Source organism: Budorcas taxicolor, chromosome 25, assembly GCF_023091745.1.
Source record: "Budorcas taxicolor isolate Tak-1 chromosome 25, Takin1.1, whole genome shotgun sequence".
Classification (NCBI taxonomy): domain Eukaryota; kingdom Metazoa; phylum Chordata; class Mammalia; order Artiodactyla; family Bovidae; genus Budorcas; species Budorcas taxicolor.
Genome location: NC_068934.1, coordinates 34,612,362 through 34,626,274, shown reverse-complemented (window position 1 = coordinate 34,626,274; position 13,913 = coordinate 34,612,362). Strand labels below are relative to the sequence as shown.

Sequence of the window (13,913 nt, the reverse complement as noted above, 5' to 3'; positions counted from 1 at the left end):
GTTAATATCCATTCCTATTTTTATAATCGAAAAAGTCCGAGGAAGAAGGTAAGGTTACTCCAGGGCAGCCTTATTTCTGATCTATATTGTTGATCAACTTGGTGTTAAGAGAGTGAGAAGCATTAAATATAATCACACATGAAGAATCACAGCTCAAGATCTCATGATCGCTTGTGCTAAGGTAAGTTATTTCACCTGGGCCCTTAGAAAGAAAACTCTGGGGATTATTCTCTATTTCCTAATGAGGGCTTCTCCTCAGGGAGGAAGAGACAAGGATACTCTCAAGGCATTGAGCCCACATTCCTAGTTCCCCAGGCTTCAACTCATCACTTTGGAACCAGGGTCAGGGCCATCAGCTACATCAGCTCCACACTGATGCTGGTTGCCCGCATCCCTCTGACAGGATGCTCTGCCCTCCCCCTGCTCATACAAAAGAACTTCAGTCTCCCAAAGAAGAAATTCACAGGGATTTATGACTCAATCAACTCACCCAAAAGGAGCATAAATGGGATTAGTTTTAATATTGTTAAGTTGCAAAAATACAGGCATATGTGCGTGCCAAAGCGAAAATGTACGCAAGCAAAGGAGGAAAACATATGGGAGCCCATATGGCGAAAAGCACATGGCTAGACCTTCACACACTTCTCATTTACAACGAGAACCAAAGTTAGTGAACATAAATTTGCTTTGCAAAAATATGAGAGGAACAGCTTGTTTGCCCATAACTGTTCCACTGAGCAAGATAGGGATAACCTTGATTTCTCAACTCAGACACCTCTTTCTCACACTCCAGGGATTAATTAGACTCTTCACACAACTTCAGATTAGAAACAAGAATCCTGGCTGCCTCACAGAGACAGAGAAGTGGGCGCAGGACTGGGTGAGGCAGTGGGTCAACCGACAGGCAATCCCATCTGTGGCTGGCACTGGTACCTGGGGTGACTCAGAAGAGAAATGAGGTTGGTGTGTCTCCGCAGGTTTATCTTAATTGAAGCAGAGAAGCCATGGAGACCTCTTGCAGACAATGGCAGGGAAGTGGTTTCCACTTGGAGGCTGTGTTTTTCTTAGCACAATGTTGAGAGGGGGCTAGAAACTGTCCAGATGCAAGAAGGTAGATGTGGAATTAGACAGGAGAACGTAAGAGCATGGGTGCCCCAGATAACAAGCAGAATTTGATACAATGCATCACTTTATATTGTGCCTGTTCAATCTTTGTACAGCAGACAAAGATGGACTTGGAAAACAAGGACAATGTTCCTTTCACAGATCTCCCATTTTAGTCACCTGTGAGTCCTTTGCCATTAACTTTTTCAAGCCTGTTTCTTTGCCTGGGAAATATTTCTCCTCTGACCTATTTTAGAGGCTTGCTATAAACCCTCTTGAAATGATGCATGTGGAAATATTTTATAAACAGTATCTTCTTACGTAAGCATGTTGTTAGTGGAAACCTAGAGGTTCATCTTACTTATGATTCCTAGTTTGCATTTTTTAATTTGAAGTAATTATTGATTTAATGGCAACCCACTCCAGCATTCTTGTCTGAAAAATCGCAAGGATAGAGCAGCCTGGCGGGCTACAGTTCATGGGTTCTCAATAAGTCAGACACGACTGCGCTACTAAGCACATGTACATATAAAAAGTTGCCAAAATAGTAGAGAGGTCTGTGTACTCATCGCCAGCCCCCCGGATGGTGGTATCTTTTCTAATTAAAGCATGTCGTTAAGGCCAGGTGGTTGATTGGGCACGGCACAGTTAACCACGTGATGGGGCTGAATTTTTTTTTTTTGGATGTACCCATATTTTATACCTTTGTGTCTAATTCTAACATTTCATCATGCATATCATTTCATCTAACTACCCCAATAATCGAGGCATGGGGCTGTCTCTTGATTGCAAAGCAACTGCTTTGAACAACTTCTTTCCCTCCCCTGCACCAACTGCTGGCCGCCACTGACAGGTTATGCATCTTGACACTTTTTCCATTTAGGGAATGTTTTAAAAGTGGAATCATACAGCATCCTACCCTTTGACAATGACTGTGTGCATTCCTATAATGCCCTCAGGTCCACCTATGATGTCAACTGACATAATAGTTCATTTACTTTTTATTGCTGAAATACATTTCAAGGTGTGGGTGTAACCAGACACCCCTTGAAGGACAAGTGAGTGAAGTCGCTCAGTCGTGTCCGACTCTTTGCTACCCCATGGACTGTAGCCTACCGCTCTCCTCTGTCCATGGCATTTTCCCGGCAAGAGTACTGGAGTGGGTTGCCATGTCCCTCTCCAGAGGATCTTCCTGACCCAGGGATTGAACGTGGGTCTCCCACATTGTAGGCAGACACTTTACCGCCCGAGCCACCAGGAAGTCCTTGAAGGACATTTGGACTATTTCCAAGTTTGCCTATCACAAATAAAACTGCTGTGTCATTTCGAATTTTCAGGTGGACCAGAGAGGCACTGAATAACGAATAAAGGACTCCTGATGTTAAAGAGTAAGAGACAAAGACAGAAGTAGGCATAATAATGCATAATAAAAAAGGCATAATTATAAACGTTAGCACTTTCCTTTCAGGGCTACTGGGGCAGTAAATTAGCTAAAACATGTAAAGTGTATAACAGGGCTTGACATACAGTAAGCATGATGTTAACATAACCAGCTCTCAGGATGGCTGTAAGTTACAAGGATTCTAAGAATAAATTTAAATTAAAACATGGCACAATGGCAATTTAGAACACTGTTGGCAACTCAGGTATGTGTGTCCAGTGTAATTATAAGCCTTCCATTCATTCTCTCTTGTGGTCCTGGTGATCATCTGAGGAAGTTGGCATAAACAGCCCCATTCTACAGTCTAGGAGATTGGGGATCCTGGAGATGATATGATCTTTCTAAAGTCACTCAGGTAGTTAACTGCTTGGGCCAGATTTCCATCCCAGGTTATAAGAATCTGAAGGCTAGATCTATCTAGAAGCTGAAGCTCCAATACTTTGGCCACCTGATGCCAAGATCTGACTCACTGGAAAAGACTCCAGTGTTGGGAAAGATTGAGGGCAGGGTGAGAAGGGGGCAACAGAGGATAAGATGGTTGGATGGCATCATCAACTCATTGGACACGAGTTTGAGCAAACTCCGGGAGGTAGGGAAGGACAGGAAAGCCTGGCATGCTGCAGTTCATGGAGTCTCAAAGAGTCAGACACGACTGAGTGACTGAATAACAACAGTCTAGAAGCTAACCCTGCCAGCCACGAGGAGTTGATACCTATGTACGAGTATGAGTTGGCACTTCCTTTATTTGGAATGTGAGGGACTTGGTAATTTCTTTTAAGCCTTTCTTCTCAAGGACATCCAGGATGAAAAATAAGAGTTGGAGTAGAAACATTCTGGGACCAGTATATCTGCTAACCTCAACACCTGGCAGAGAGAACAGGAGAGAGACAGACCTGCTCAGCCAGGTCGGGACCAAGGATGAGGATTTTGCTGGAATTATACCTTAGATGGAATTCACTTGTCTAGCACTGTCATATCCAGAACAAAGCTGCACCCACCCCCACACCCCACCCCCCACCAGGATATGTGCATCCTTGCTAAGTCCCTTCAGTCATGTCTAAACTCTGCGACCTCATGGACTGTAGCCCTCCAGGGTCCTCTGTCCATGGGATATTCCAGGCAAGAATACTGGAGTAGGTTGCCATGCCCTTCTCCAGGGGATCTTCTAGACCCAGAAGTCTAACCCCCATCTCTCCTGCATTGGCACACAGGTTCTTTACCTCCAGCGCCACCTGGGAAGTCCCAGGATATGTGTACTTAACACTTATTCCTTCGCTTATTTTACTTGCTTTCATTTTAGATTAAAAGGTCTTTATTCTTTGGAAACAGTGTCAGACTTTATTTTTTGGGACTCCAAAATCACTGCAGATGGTGATTGCAGCCATGAAATTAAAAGACGCTTACTCCTTGGAAGAAAAGTTATGACCAACCTAGATAGCATATTGAAAAGCAGAGACATTATTTTGCCAACAAAGGTCTGTCTAGTCAAGGCTATGGTTTTTCCAGTGGTGATGTATGGATGTGAGAGTTGGACTGTGAAGAAAGCTGAGCGCCGAAGAATTGATGCTTTTGAACCATGGTGTTGGAGAAGACTCTTGAGAGTCCTTGGACTGCAAGGAGATCCAACCAGTCCATTCTGAAGGAGATCAGCCCTGGGATTTCTTTGGAGGGAATGATGCTAAAGCTGAAACTCCAGTACTTTGGCCATCTCATGCGAAGTGTTGACTCATTGGAAAAGACTCTGATGCTGGGAGAGATTGGGGGCAGGAGGAGAAGGGGACGACAGAGGCTGGATGGCATCACTGACTCGATGGATGTGAGTCTGAGTGAACTCCAGGAGTTGGTGATGGACAGGGAGGCTTGGCATGCTGCGATTCATGGGGTCGCAAAGAGTCGGACACAACTGAGCGACTGAACTGAACTGAACTGTTTCTTTATTATTTATCCCTTTTACAATAAATTTATTTTTTTTACCTTTAATGTTTTTAGCTTTTATGTTTTACTTTTTAAAATCTTTTGTTCTTGATTCAATACAAAATGTACAGTTGTCTAACAACATTGTAAAGCCACTATCCTGCTAAGTCACTTCAGTCGTGTCCAACTCTGTGCGACCCCACAGACGGCAGCCCACCAGGCTCCCTCGTCCCTGAGATTCTCCAGGCAAGAACACTGGAGTGGGTTGCCATTTCCTTCTCCAATGCCTGAAAGTGAAAAGTGGAAGTGAAGTTGCTCAGTCGTGTCTGACCCTCAGCGACCCCATGGACTGCAGTCTTCCAGGCTCCTCCATCCATGGGATTTTCCAGGCAAGAATACTGGAGTGGGGTGCCATTGCCTTCTCTGGTAAAGCCACTATACCTCCAATAAAATTTAAAAAATTAAAAATATAGATTATGTTATGTTGCAGAGACAAAGCTATTACTTATTCTGGAAAGCTCAAAGTCTTTTTCAGAGAATGCCCTCCCCCACCAAGTCCTTCTTAGTCAGGACTCATCAACTTGGTTATGTGCACTTCTTTTTTTAAAGGAGGAATTAAAAATACTTTATTTGTGAATTCAGAATCACACACAAGTTATCTTTACAGTTCAATTTATTATATAGAAATCACTTGGGTTTTATATTTTCAGTTAAATTCTTAACTGAGATTACAATACTTTTTTTAAAAAAAAGATTGCTACATTAATTCAGTACTTTTTTTAGCATACCAAATTGAAATGAAAGTGAAAGTGTTAGTCGGTAAGCCGTGTCAGACTCTTTGCGACCCCATGGTCTATAGGCTGTCAGGCTCCTCTGTCCATGGGATTCTCCAGGCAAGAATACTGAAGTGGGTTGCCATTTCCTTCTCCAGGGGATCTTCCCGACCCAGGGATTGAACCGGAGTCTCCTGCATCGCAGGCGGATTCTTTACCATTGAGCCACCGGGAATACATTCAAAAGTTCAAATTTCAGATTTATGGCACACAGTCTTCAAATCAACACAGACATTCCTTAAAGTTACCATATCATTCACATGTCATATTTGCAATTCTGAGCTGTTATCCACAGAATAGCTCTCCCTTAAATACAGCAAAATTGACATGCCATGAAGCTCAAAGTTGTATAATCAAGCCAAGGACTCAAAGTTGTGCCATCTCTTAAAAGATTTGGCATTTCTGGACCAAAACACATAATATGTAAAGAAGGTTAGGAACAATTCCTCCTCCTTATTACAGTTTATAAAAAAGAGAGATAAAGAGAAGTAGATAGAAAAAAATGCAGATGTTAAAAGGCACACATGGCTTTAGGAAGCGTTGACAATTCTGATATGAGAGAAGGAAGGAGAGATAGAAGAACTATCAAAAGCAGAAACAACAATTTAAATAGTATTTTGGACCGTGTTAGTCGTTATCCAGACCTCAAACACTGAGGCACAAACAATTGATATGTACAATGTTATTACAGTTTTTAAAAGGAGGCCAAACGACTCCCACTCTACGCAAGAAAACAGAGAAGCCCGTAATACATTTTTAAACTGCTTCCATCAATGACCACTCACGTTAAGGCATAAAGGAGTCAGCTTCAGTTACCTGGAGAACTCACTTCTGTGCAAGTGCTCACTGTCTTGCTCCCTGAGGTATTACTGTATATGAGCCGATGTAGCAGCAACTCACTCACAGGTGAATAGCTGTCATCTTAAAACCTCCATGGAGAGGACACAGAAAAGAAGACTTTATTATCCCTCCCAAACATCTGCCCTTCCCAAACATGCACTGGAAATGGGACCAGGTATGGAGGCACGGCAGCGGGTTACATGGCACCCAGAAAGAAGACCCTCCTTCCAACCTCACAGCCTGGGGTTGGAACCCACCTGTCCCACCATGTATCCCAAACACACTGGCCCCTTGCCTGTCTACTTTGATGGCCTGTTCTGGGACCTGCCCATTTTTCCCTGGCCTGGGATTCCAGCATGATCCTAGTTTCTAAGCTGCAGGTCACTCAGAACATATTTCCATGTGTGTGAAGTCTGTTAAACAAGTGCCACATTCTCTAGTATATCCAATAAATGCCTAAAATAAATCCAATAAGTACCTAAAATAAAAATCTAAAATATGAAAACCTAAAATTAGGAAATAAAAACCTGAAAAATACCTAAAAAATCAAGTTAGTTTAAAGGGGCTCCAAGGAAAGTGGCAATGATGGGAACATTGATACCATGGAAACTGGCAAATGCCACCAGGCCTCCCTTGCCTGCCCACCCTCAGCCCCAGTCAATTTTTAACATTTACCAGCAGTATGACCTAAAACTCTGCCTTTTTCAGCTATCATTTCAGGCATAGATCGTATTTCTGTGTTTTGAGCTGAAATTTTCGTTCATTGTGTCTATGTAATTTTTTTTAAGATTTTTTTTTTGGATATGGAACATTTTTTAAAGTCATTATTGGATTTTTACAATATTGCTTCTGTTTTACATTTTGGTTTTTTGGCCATGAGGTATGCGGGATCTTAGCTCTCTGACCAGGGATGGAACCTGTGTCCTCTGCAGTGGAAGCAAAGCCTTAACCACTGGACTTCCAGGAAGTCCCTACACACCTTTTATATTTCAGAGATTCCTCATAGTTTCATATCCACAAATGCTTCCCATTCTCTAGCGTGATCATGAGTTTATTCACCTTTACCTTTTCTTCTATAGTTTCTTGAGATTGGCATGTACTTAGTCTGTCATCTTAAACCATAACCACAATTCTTAATCTTTAATAATCTGGTCATTAAAATATTCTTTTTCTAAATGGAACTTGGGTATTCATTCTTGTATATAGTACCCAAATTTAAACAATCATTTTCAAACATTGCATTAACCTTTAGGAACATAGTTGTCCAGTAATCTATGTTCTCTGGTGTGATTTTGTTGGAATTTCAAAGGAAACGCCATTACAACTTCTATTTCTTACTCTTGCTGGATGAGCTAAACAATCAGGTGTTCTAAAAATGCTATTTGATGTTCAAATTGTATTGGCTGCTCTTCTAAACCTTTACAGACAACTTCCCAAAGTTGCCGTAACTCCAAGTGAGAAGGAGCGTCCTTCTAAAAGTAAATATTGGTGGTCACCTGCAGGTGCAAATTTGAAATGGGCAAATCTCCCAGGTTCTAGTGCTTTTCAAACTCAGGAAATAATGCTTTGAGTTTATATGTTGAAATGTCATTGGGAGGGGGAAGAGAATGGAAGAAAAAAGAGACAGCAAAGTGAAGGCCAGAGCAAGGGAAAGACAAAGGGAATTTGAAAGTTGAACATGGGCTGGGAGACTTAAAGGCGAGAGAGAAAATGTAAGTTTAATATTCTTTTGTTTTTGAGGCTGAATTCCAAATACTGTGTTATATAAAAGATTAAGAATGTGGTTGAATCTTCCGTATTTTAAGCAGGAAACAAACTTAACCACAAAGCCATTATAAAGAATTGCTTTAAAACATTTCCATAAAATCAAAGTGCCTTTCAAGAGATTCCTAGGCTGATAGAACTGTGTGTTTAGGACCAAATAAATGCATTCTGGGATTTCAAGCATTTATAAAGACATGTGATTTTACCAAATATGTAGAAGCTGGTCTGATGGTTAGACATATTTTTGTATATAACATAAATCAAAATTCTCCCTGACTTACAGCAAAATTTCCACAGGGCCTGTATCTTTGGGGACACAAGCTACCGCTGTATTTATATTAAAGTTGAGCTTCCTGATACCCCTTATGATTCTTTTAATATTCTTGTTAATATTACTTTACAATATTGACATTTTGGATTTCAATATCTGAAGTCTTTACGCAAAGGGTGTCTGGGGATTTATTATCATTATCTTTCCCTATACCAAGGCAGGTGCTGAAATATGTGTTCTCAATGCACATGGAGAACATAAATAGTCAAATTTTGAACAACGATCCTGGTAGAAAATCCAGTGTCCATTTGTAAGTGCTTCTCACATAGTTAATGTTCCAAACTAGGGGGGCACTTTCAGGTTATTATTTCCTATATTTGTATGTGTTTAGTTTTTAAGTTTTATTGGGATTTAATTCACATACAATGAAATGCACTTATTTTTAGCATAGCGTTGATTAGTTTTTGCTAATTTAAACAGCAATATAACAACCACCCTGCTCAAGATTTTCATCATCCCCCAAAATGCCCCTTGTACCCCTTTGTAGATAATTATTAAAAATCCCTACCCTACATAATCACTGACTTGATTTCAGTCACTCTAGATTAATTTTTACCTGTTGTAGAATTTCATGTGAATGATATCAGTGTCTAATTTTTTACTTTTTTCTTTAGCATAATGTTTTTGAGACTCATCCGTTTTCTTACATGTATCAATGATTTGTTCCTTTTAATTGCTGAGAAGCCATCTGCTGCTTAAATTTACTACGATTTAGCTATTTTACCTGTTGAGGGTTCTGGCTTACTTCTAGTTTGGGGCTATTACAAATAAAGCTGCTATGAACATTTGTGTACAGTGCGTATCTGTAGACATAGGTTTTCATTTATCTCTGGTGAATTCCTAGACGTGGAATTGCTGGGTTGTATGGTAAGTGCATGTTTAACTTTATAGCAAGGTGCAAACAGTTTTCCATAGCGTTGATACTATGGAGAATGCAGCTCTTTAGTCTCTTTCCTGTTTGCCCATCTCATTGTATTAGTGAGATCATCAGGCAGTTTAGCCTAACTCGGGACCTGCGCTCTCCTGACTGTAAACCATGCCTCCTCTGACCTGCTGACTCTTTTCTTAGATAGAAAGAAGACCACCTCTCTGCCTCTAAGATTCCTCCCTTCGGCCATCAAGCAATCCTGCAAGCAGATCACGCAGGGGCAAGACAACTGAAGAGAGAGCCAGCCAGTCCATACGCAATGGAGATGTGGAACCCAGACTCCACCTTGAAGACTCACTGATTCTTCCCCCTTCTTCCCTTTAAAAACTCTCCTAGCCCATAGAACCCTCAGAGTTGGTCTCTGGACCCAAGCCCACCATTTCCCCAGATGGCTGGCTTTTCTGATTAAAGCATCTTTCCTTTCTACTGATGCTTGCCTCTCAAATTACTGGCTTTTGGAGGTGAGCAGCCAAACCTGAGTTAGGTAGCAATACCATTTCACAGTCCCAGAGTCAATGTATGAGAGTTCAGTTGCTCCACAGTCCCACCAACTCTTGATATGGTCTGTCTTTTCAATTTCCGTCATTCTAATATTGTATAGTAGAGTTCCATTATGGTTTAATTTTCATTTCTAAGACAGATACGTGTAGCATATTTTCATGGGCTTATTCCATTCATGTATCTTCTTTTGTGAACTGTCTGTTTCAATGTTTTGTTCACTTCGAGGTCAGTTGTTAGCATTATAAGAATTCTTCACATAGTGTAGATGTAAAATCTGTCAGCTATGTGTATGGCAAAGGTTTTCACCTAGTATTTGACTTGTCTTTTTGTTTACTCAATGGTGCTTTTAATTTTGATGAACCCTGTTATGAGCTGAATTTCATCCCCACTCCCACCAAAATAAAGAAATAAACAATACCTAGTCCCAATGTTTCAGAAAGTGACCTTATTTGGAAATAGGGAATTTACAGAGGTAATTAAGATAATTTATTGTTCAATAGAGTCAGACACAACTGAGCAACTGAACTGAACTGATTGTTCAGTCACTCAATCATGCCCAACTCTTTGCAACCCCACATACTTTTCCTTCTGTGGGATTCTCCAAGCAAGAATACTGGAGTGGGTTGCTATTCCCTCCTCCAGGGGATCTTCCCAATTCAAGGATCAAACCCACGTCTCCTGCATTGCAGGTGGATTATTTACTTCTGATCCACCAGGAAAGCCCAATTAAGATTATATGAGGTCATAAAAGAACATCCCTAATCCAGTATCTTTGATGTTCCTATAACAAGGGAAAATCTGACCCAGGGAGGTGCACACAGGAAGACAACCATGTGGCAGTGACATCAGGGAGGGGCTGATACACCTACAAGCTGGGAGACACCAAAGATGCCGGAAGAGGACTAGAAGCTTGAGGAGAGGCACAGACAGACCTCGCCTCCCAGGTCGCAAAAGGGACAACCCTGCCTACACCCTGATCACAGGCATCCCGCCTCCAGAACTACAAGGAAACACATTTCTGTTATTTAAGCCATGAGGTCTGCAGTACTTCGTTATGGGAACCACAGAAAAATAATACAAAACACATTTATCTTTTTTCTCTTACACTTAGAGCTTTTAGTGACCTAGCAAGTCCTTGTCTAGTTCAACTTTCCTTAGATTTATTCTTAGGTTTTCCTCTAGATTTATATTATTTTTATATCACACACAGGCACACTCCACACATTTTCCTTTTCACTGGGTTTCACTTTTAGATTTTCTAATGCCTGAGAGAGCACTTGTTTCTTATATAATTTATAGAATTTATCATAGTTTCTGTTAACAGGGTAAATACACCAAGCGGCTCTTTGCCCATATCTTCAAGTTCAACTCGGAGCAAGTTTTATTTCCAAGAGGATAAGATCTGCTGTTCTTCAGGGTCCCTCCCTATTAAGTTGGAGATGACCACAGCTAAAGTCTTAATACCAATCACCGAGTTTCCAGCACAGCAGGCACGAGAGTACTTAACCCTCTCTATCACCTTTCTACCACTCTGGGTAAATGTTCTAAAAACACTGAGAAGGAGATCCTTTCCCTCCTAGATGTACAAAAACACCAATATTTTCAGTGCACTTTCTAGCACTCTACTTCAAGAAAGGACAGACCACCCTTTGACGAGTGCATCTCCACCTTGAGACATTAGTGTCTTTGTTATAAGTTACTCTTATGGTACCTCTGCCCTGCATAGTTGGGAAAACAAAAAGCTTCTAAGGAAGGTCAAGAAAGGGCCTGGGGAAATGATTGAGTAAATGTTCTCTATAAATCCTTCAGAATTCCAGCGACAGATGCATGTGGTCTCCTTGCTCTTCCATCACTGCGCTACAAACACAGCATTGTTTTCTGACTCCTCAAGTTCTGCTGTGCTTTAGAAGCAAGGCTTCACTGTACCAACTCTGAAAACTTCCTCCAGGGAAATGCCTTACCTTTGACTGACAGGTGTCTCCACGTCACCGTGGGCTCCGGTCTGCCGATAGCGAGACACAGCAGGGTCACGCTGCTCCCCTCGTTCACGGTGACATCTGAGGAGATGTTCATGATCTGGGGAGGGACTGGAAAGAGACAGAGGAGAAAAGACACGTATGAGAAGGATTCTTTGCAGAAAAGGAGGCATCAGCCTCACATGTATTCAAGTAGCATGTTTTGACGCTGGATATTATTCTCCATCATAATTTCAGTTTACTTCATTTTATTACGCTTGATTCAGCAAGGAATGTGACCATTAACACAACACGTTCAGGGCACTCCCGGAAGCAGTTCTGTATAAGGTCTGGTCATAGCAGGAGGCAGGTGTGTGTGTGTGTGTGTGAGGGTGGCATTCTGAGGAAGCAGTGACTGAAGAGACAGGCGTTACTGACGGTGGATGGAAAAGTAGAGGCAATGGGAAAATACAAAGTGCTTTGAAGAGTTCCTGTCTACCTGCATGCACCAGTCTCATCACACTTCCCTCTCTGATCACCGCTTCGCTTTTCCTCTTCTCTTCCTATCTGAAAACACACAGCTCATCTTTCACGGGGCATCAAAGGTCACTTCCCCTTGGCAGTTTTCCCTCACCTCTTCCCACATCCTGGGAAGAGAATCCCCCACCTCCGCTAGCAAAGGAGCTGGATGAGTTTTCCTTTCAGTTGATTATTTCACACCTGTCTCACGCTCTTGTATCCTCAGTTAATTTTTTTAAATACATGTAAACACATTTTAATGGGCGTGTAATTGCTTTACAATGTTGTGTTAGTTTCTGCTCTACAGCAGTGTGAATCGGCTATGTGTCTATTTCCCCTCTTGAGTCTCCCTCCCACCCCTCCCTGACCCCACCCCTCTAGGTCATCACAGAGCACTGAGCTGAACTCCCTGAAATGCAGCAGCTTCCCACTAGCTCTCTGCTTTACACACGGTAGCGCATTTATGTCAATCTTCATCTTCCAATTCATCCAACTCTTTCCTTCTTCACCCCCACCCCACCCATGTCTATGCCTGTCTCTTTACCTAGAGAGTGAGGTGATGAAAGATAAGGGTGGAATGACATCCACCTCTATTCCGCAGTGTCTGGCACAAGGCTGCTGTGGGTACCTGCTTAATTCCTCTTTGAAAGAAAGTTCCCAAAACCTATTGAACAAATCTGAAAACTAAGAGGGGTGGAGCAAAGCTTCTAATGGAGGATTTCTGATACTGAAAGCTTTCTTCTCAATTTTCTTTCAGATTCTCAAAATAAAAGAAAGGTCAGCAGAGAGAGGAGCTCCAAGCTTATATCTATGCTGATTATTCCAACAGCCAGTTTAATTATGAATTATGAATTAGCAAACAGGTAGAGTCCTAGGAGATTCCTAACCACCTGGGTCAGTGGTGGAAGAGAGTTATAGCTGATGCTTGATCCAGAAAACCCTGCAGCCTAGAGTTTTATGCTGCTGAGACCATAGAGGTAAGTCTTTTTCAAGGAGAAGCCATAAGTAATATGGAGAACATTTGCCATCATAAGGGAATCCACATTATCAAATAAATAAAATGTACCTGGCTTATAAATCTGCCACGTTTTAGATTATTTCTGCATTAGGAATTGGTCTGAAATTTCATTGCACATATTTTACCAAAACACACTGGGAAAGAATAGTGTACTTTCTAGCTACATTGCACTCTCTTGAGAAAACCCTACTACTTATTTTTTCAGTATTTTCCAGCTTGTTAAAAAATCATTCCTGGCTTAGAAATGTCAATATTTTTTTCTCATTTTTAAAAGCAACAACTTCAGTGCACCTTCCAGAATATTCTCAGAATAACATCCGCTTATTTGGATGGGTTAGGCTGTCTGAAGCACTCTTTTTCAAGACCCAAGCGTCTCACTTATTGTAAGGTGGACATAGCTGAGGCGGGAGGGTGGGTGCATAGCTGATCAAAGGAGGATGATTTAGGACATTGAAGCTGTGATGTCCAAGGATGGTTCGCTCAGTACAGCCCCCAATTCAGAGCTACTATTTCCATATGTGTTTGTCTGATAATTTAAAAGGTGCTGGGTTAGGAGATATTGGCAAAATTCTACAGATATTTGGGGGATATCCTCTTTTCCCAACTGCATGGACAGTGCCTGCCCCCACTAGGAGGGAGCCTCCTGGAGTGGAATCCTGGAGGTTGACCCCAATGTTTCACCAAGCCCCAGGCACTGCCCCCTACACCCTCTGCAGGCCCACACTCTCCTCTGTCACTTTCCACAAAGGAGGAAAGATAAGGACA

General features: G+C 41.8%; 1 protein-coding gene across 1 annotated transcript in view; it reads right to left on the bottom strand.

Moving 5' to 3' along the window:
• OPCML (opioid binding protein/cell adhesion molecule like) overlaps positions 1-13,913 on the bottom strand; it is a 1,038,459-nt gene that overhangs the window by 87,754 nt on the left and 936,792 nt on the right. The window contains exon 4 of the mRNA XM_052661910.1: positions 11,618-11,743. Within this exon, the coding sequence (XP_052517870.1) occupies positions 11,618-11,743 (126 nt within the window). The remainder of the gene's footprint in view (positions 1-11,617; positions 11,744-13,913) is intronic.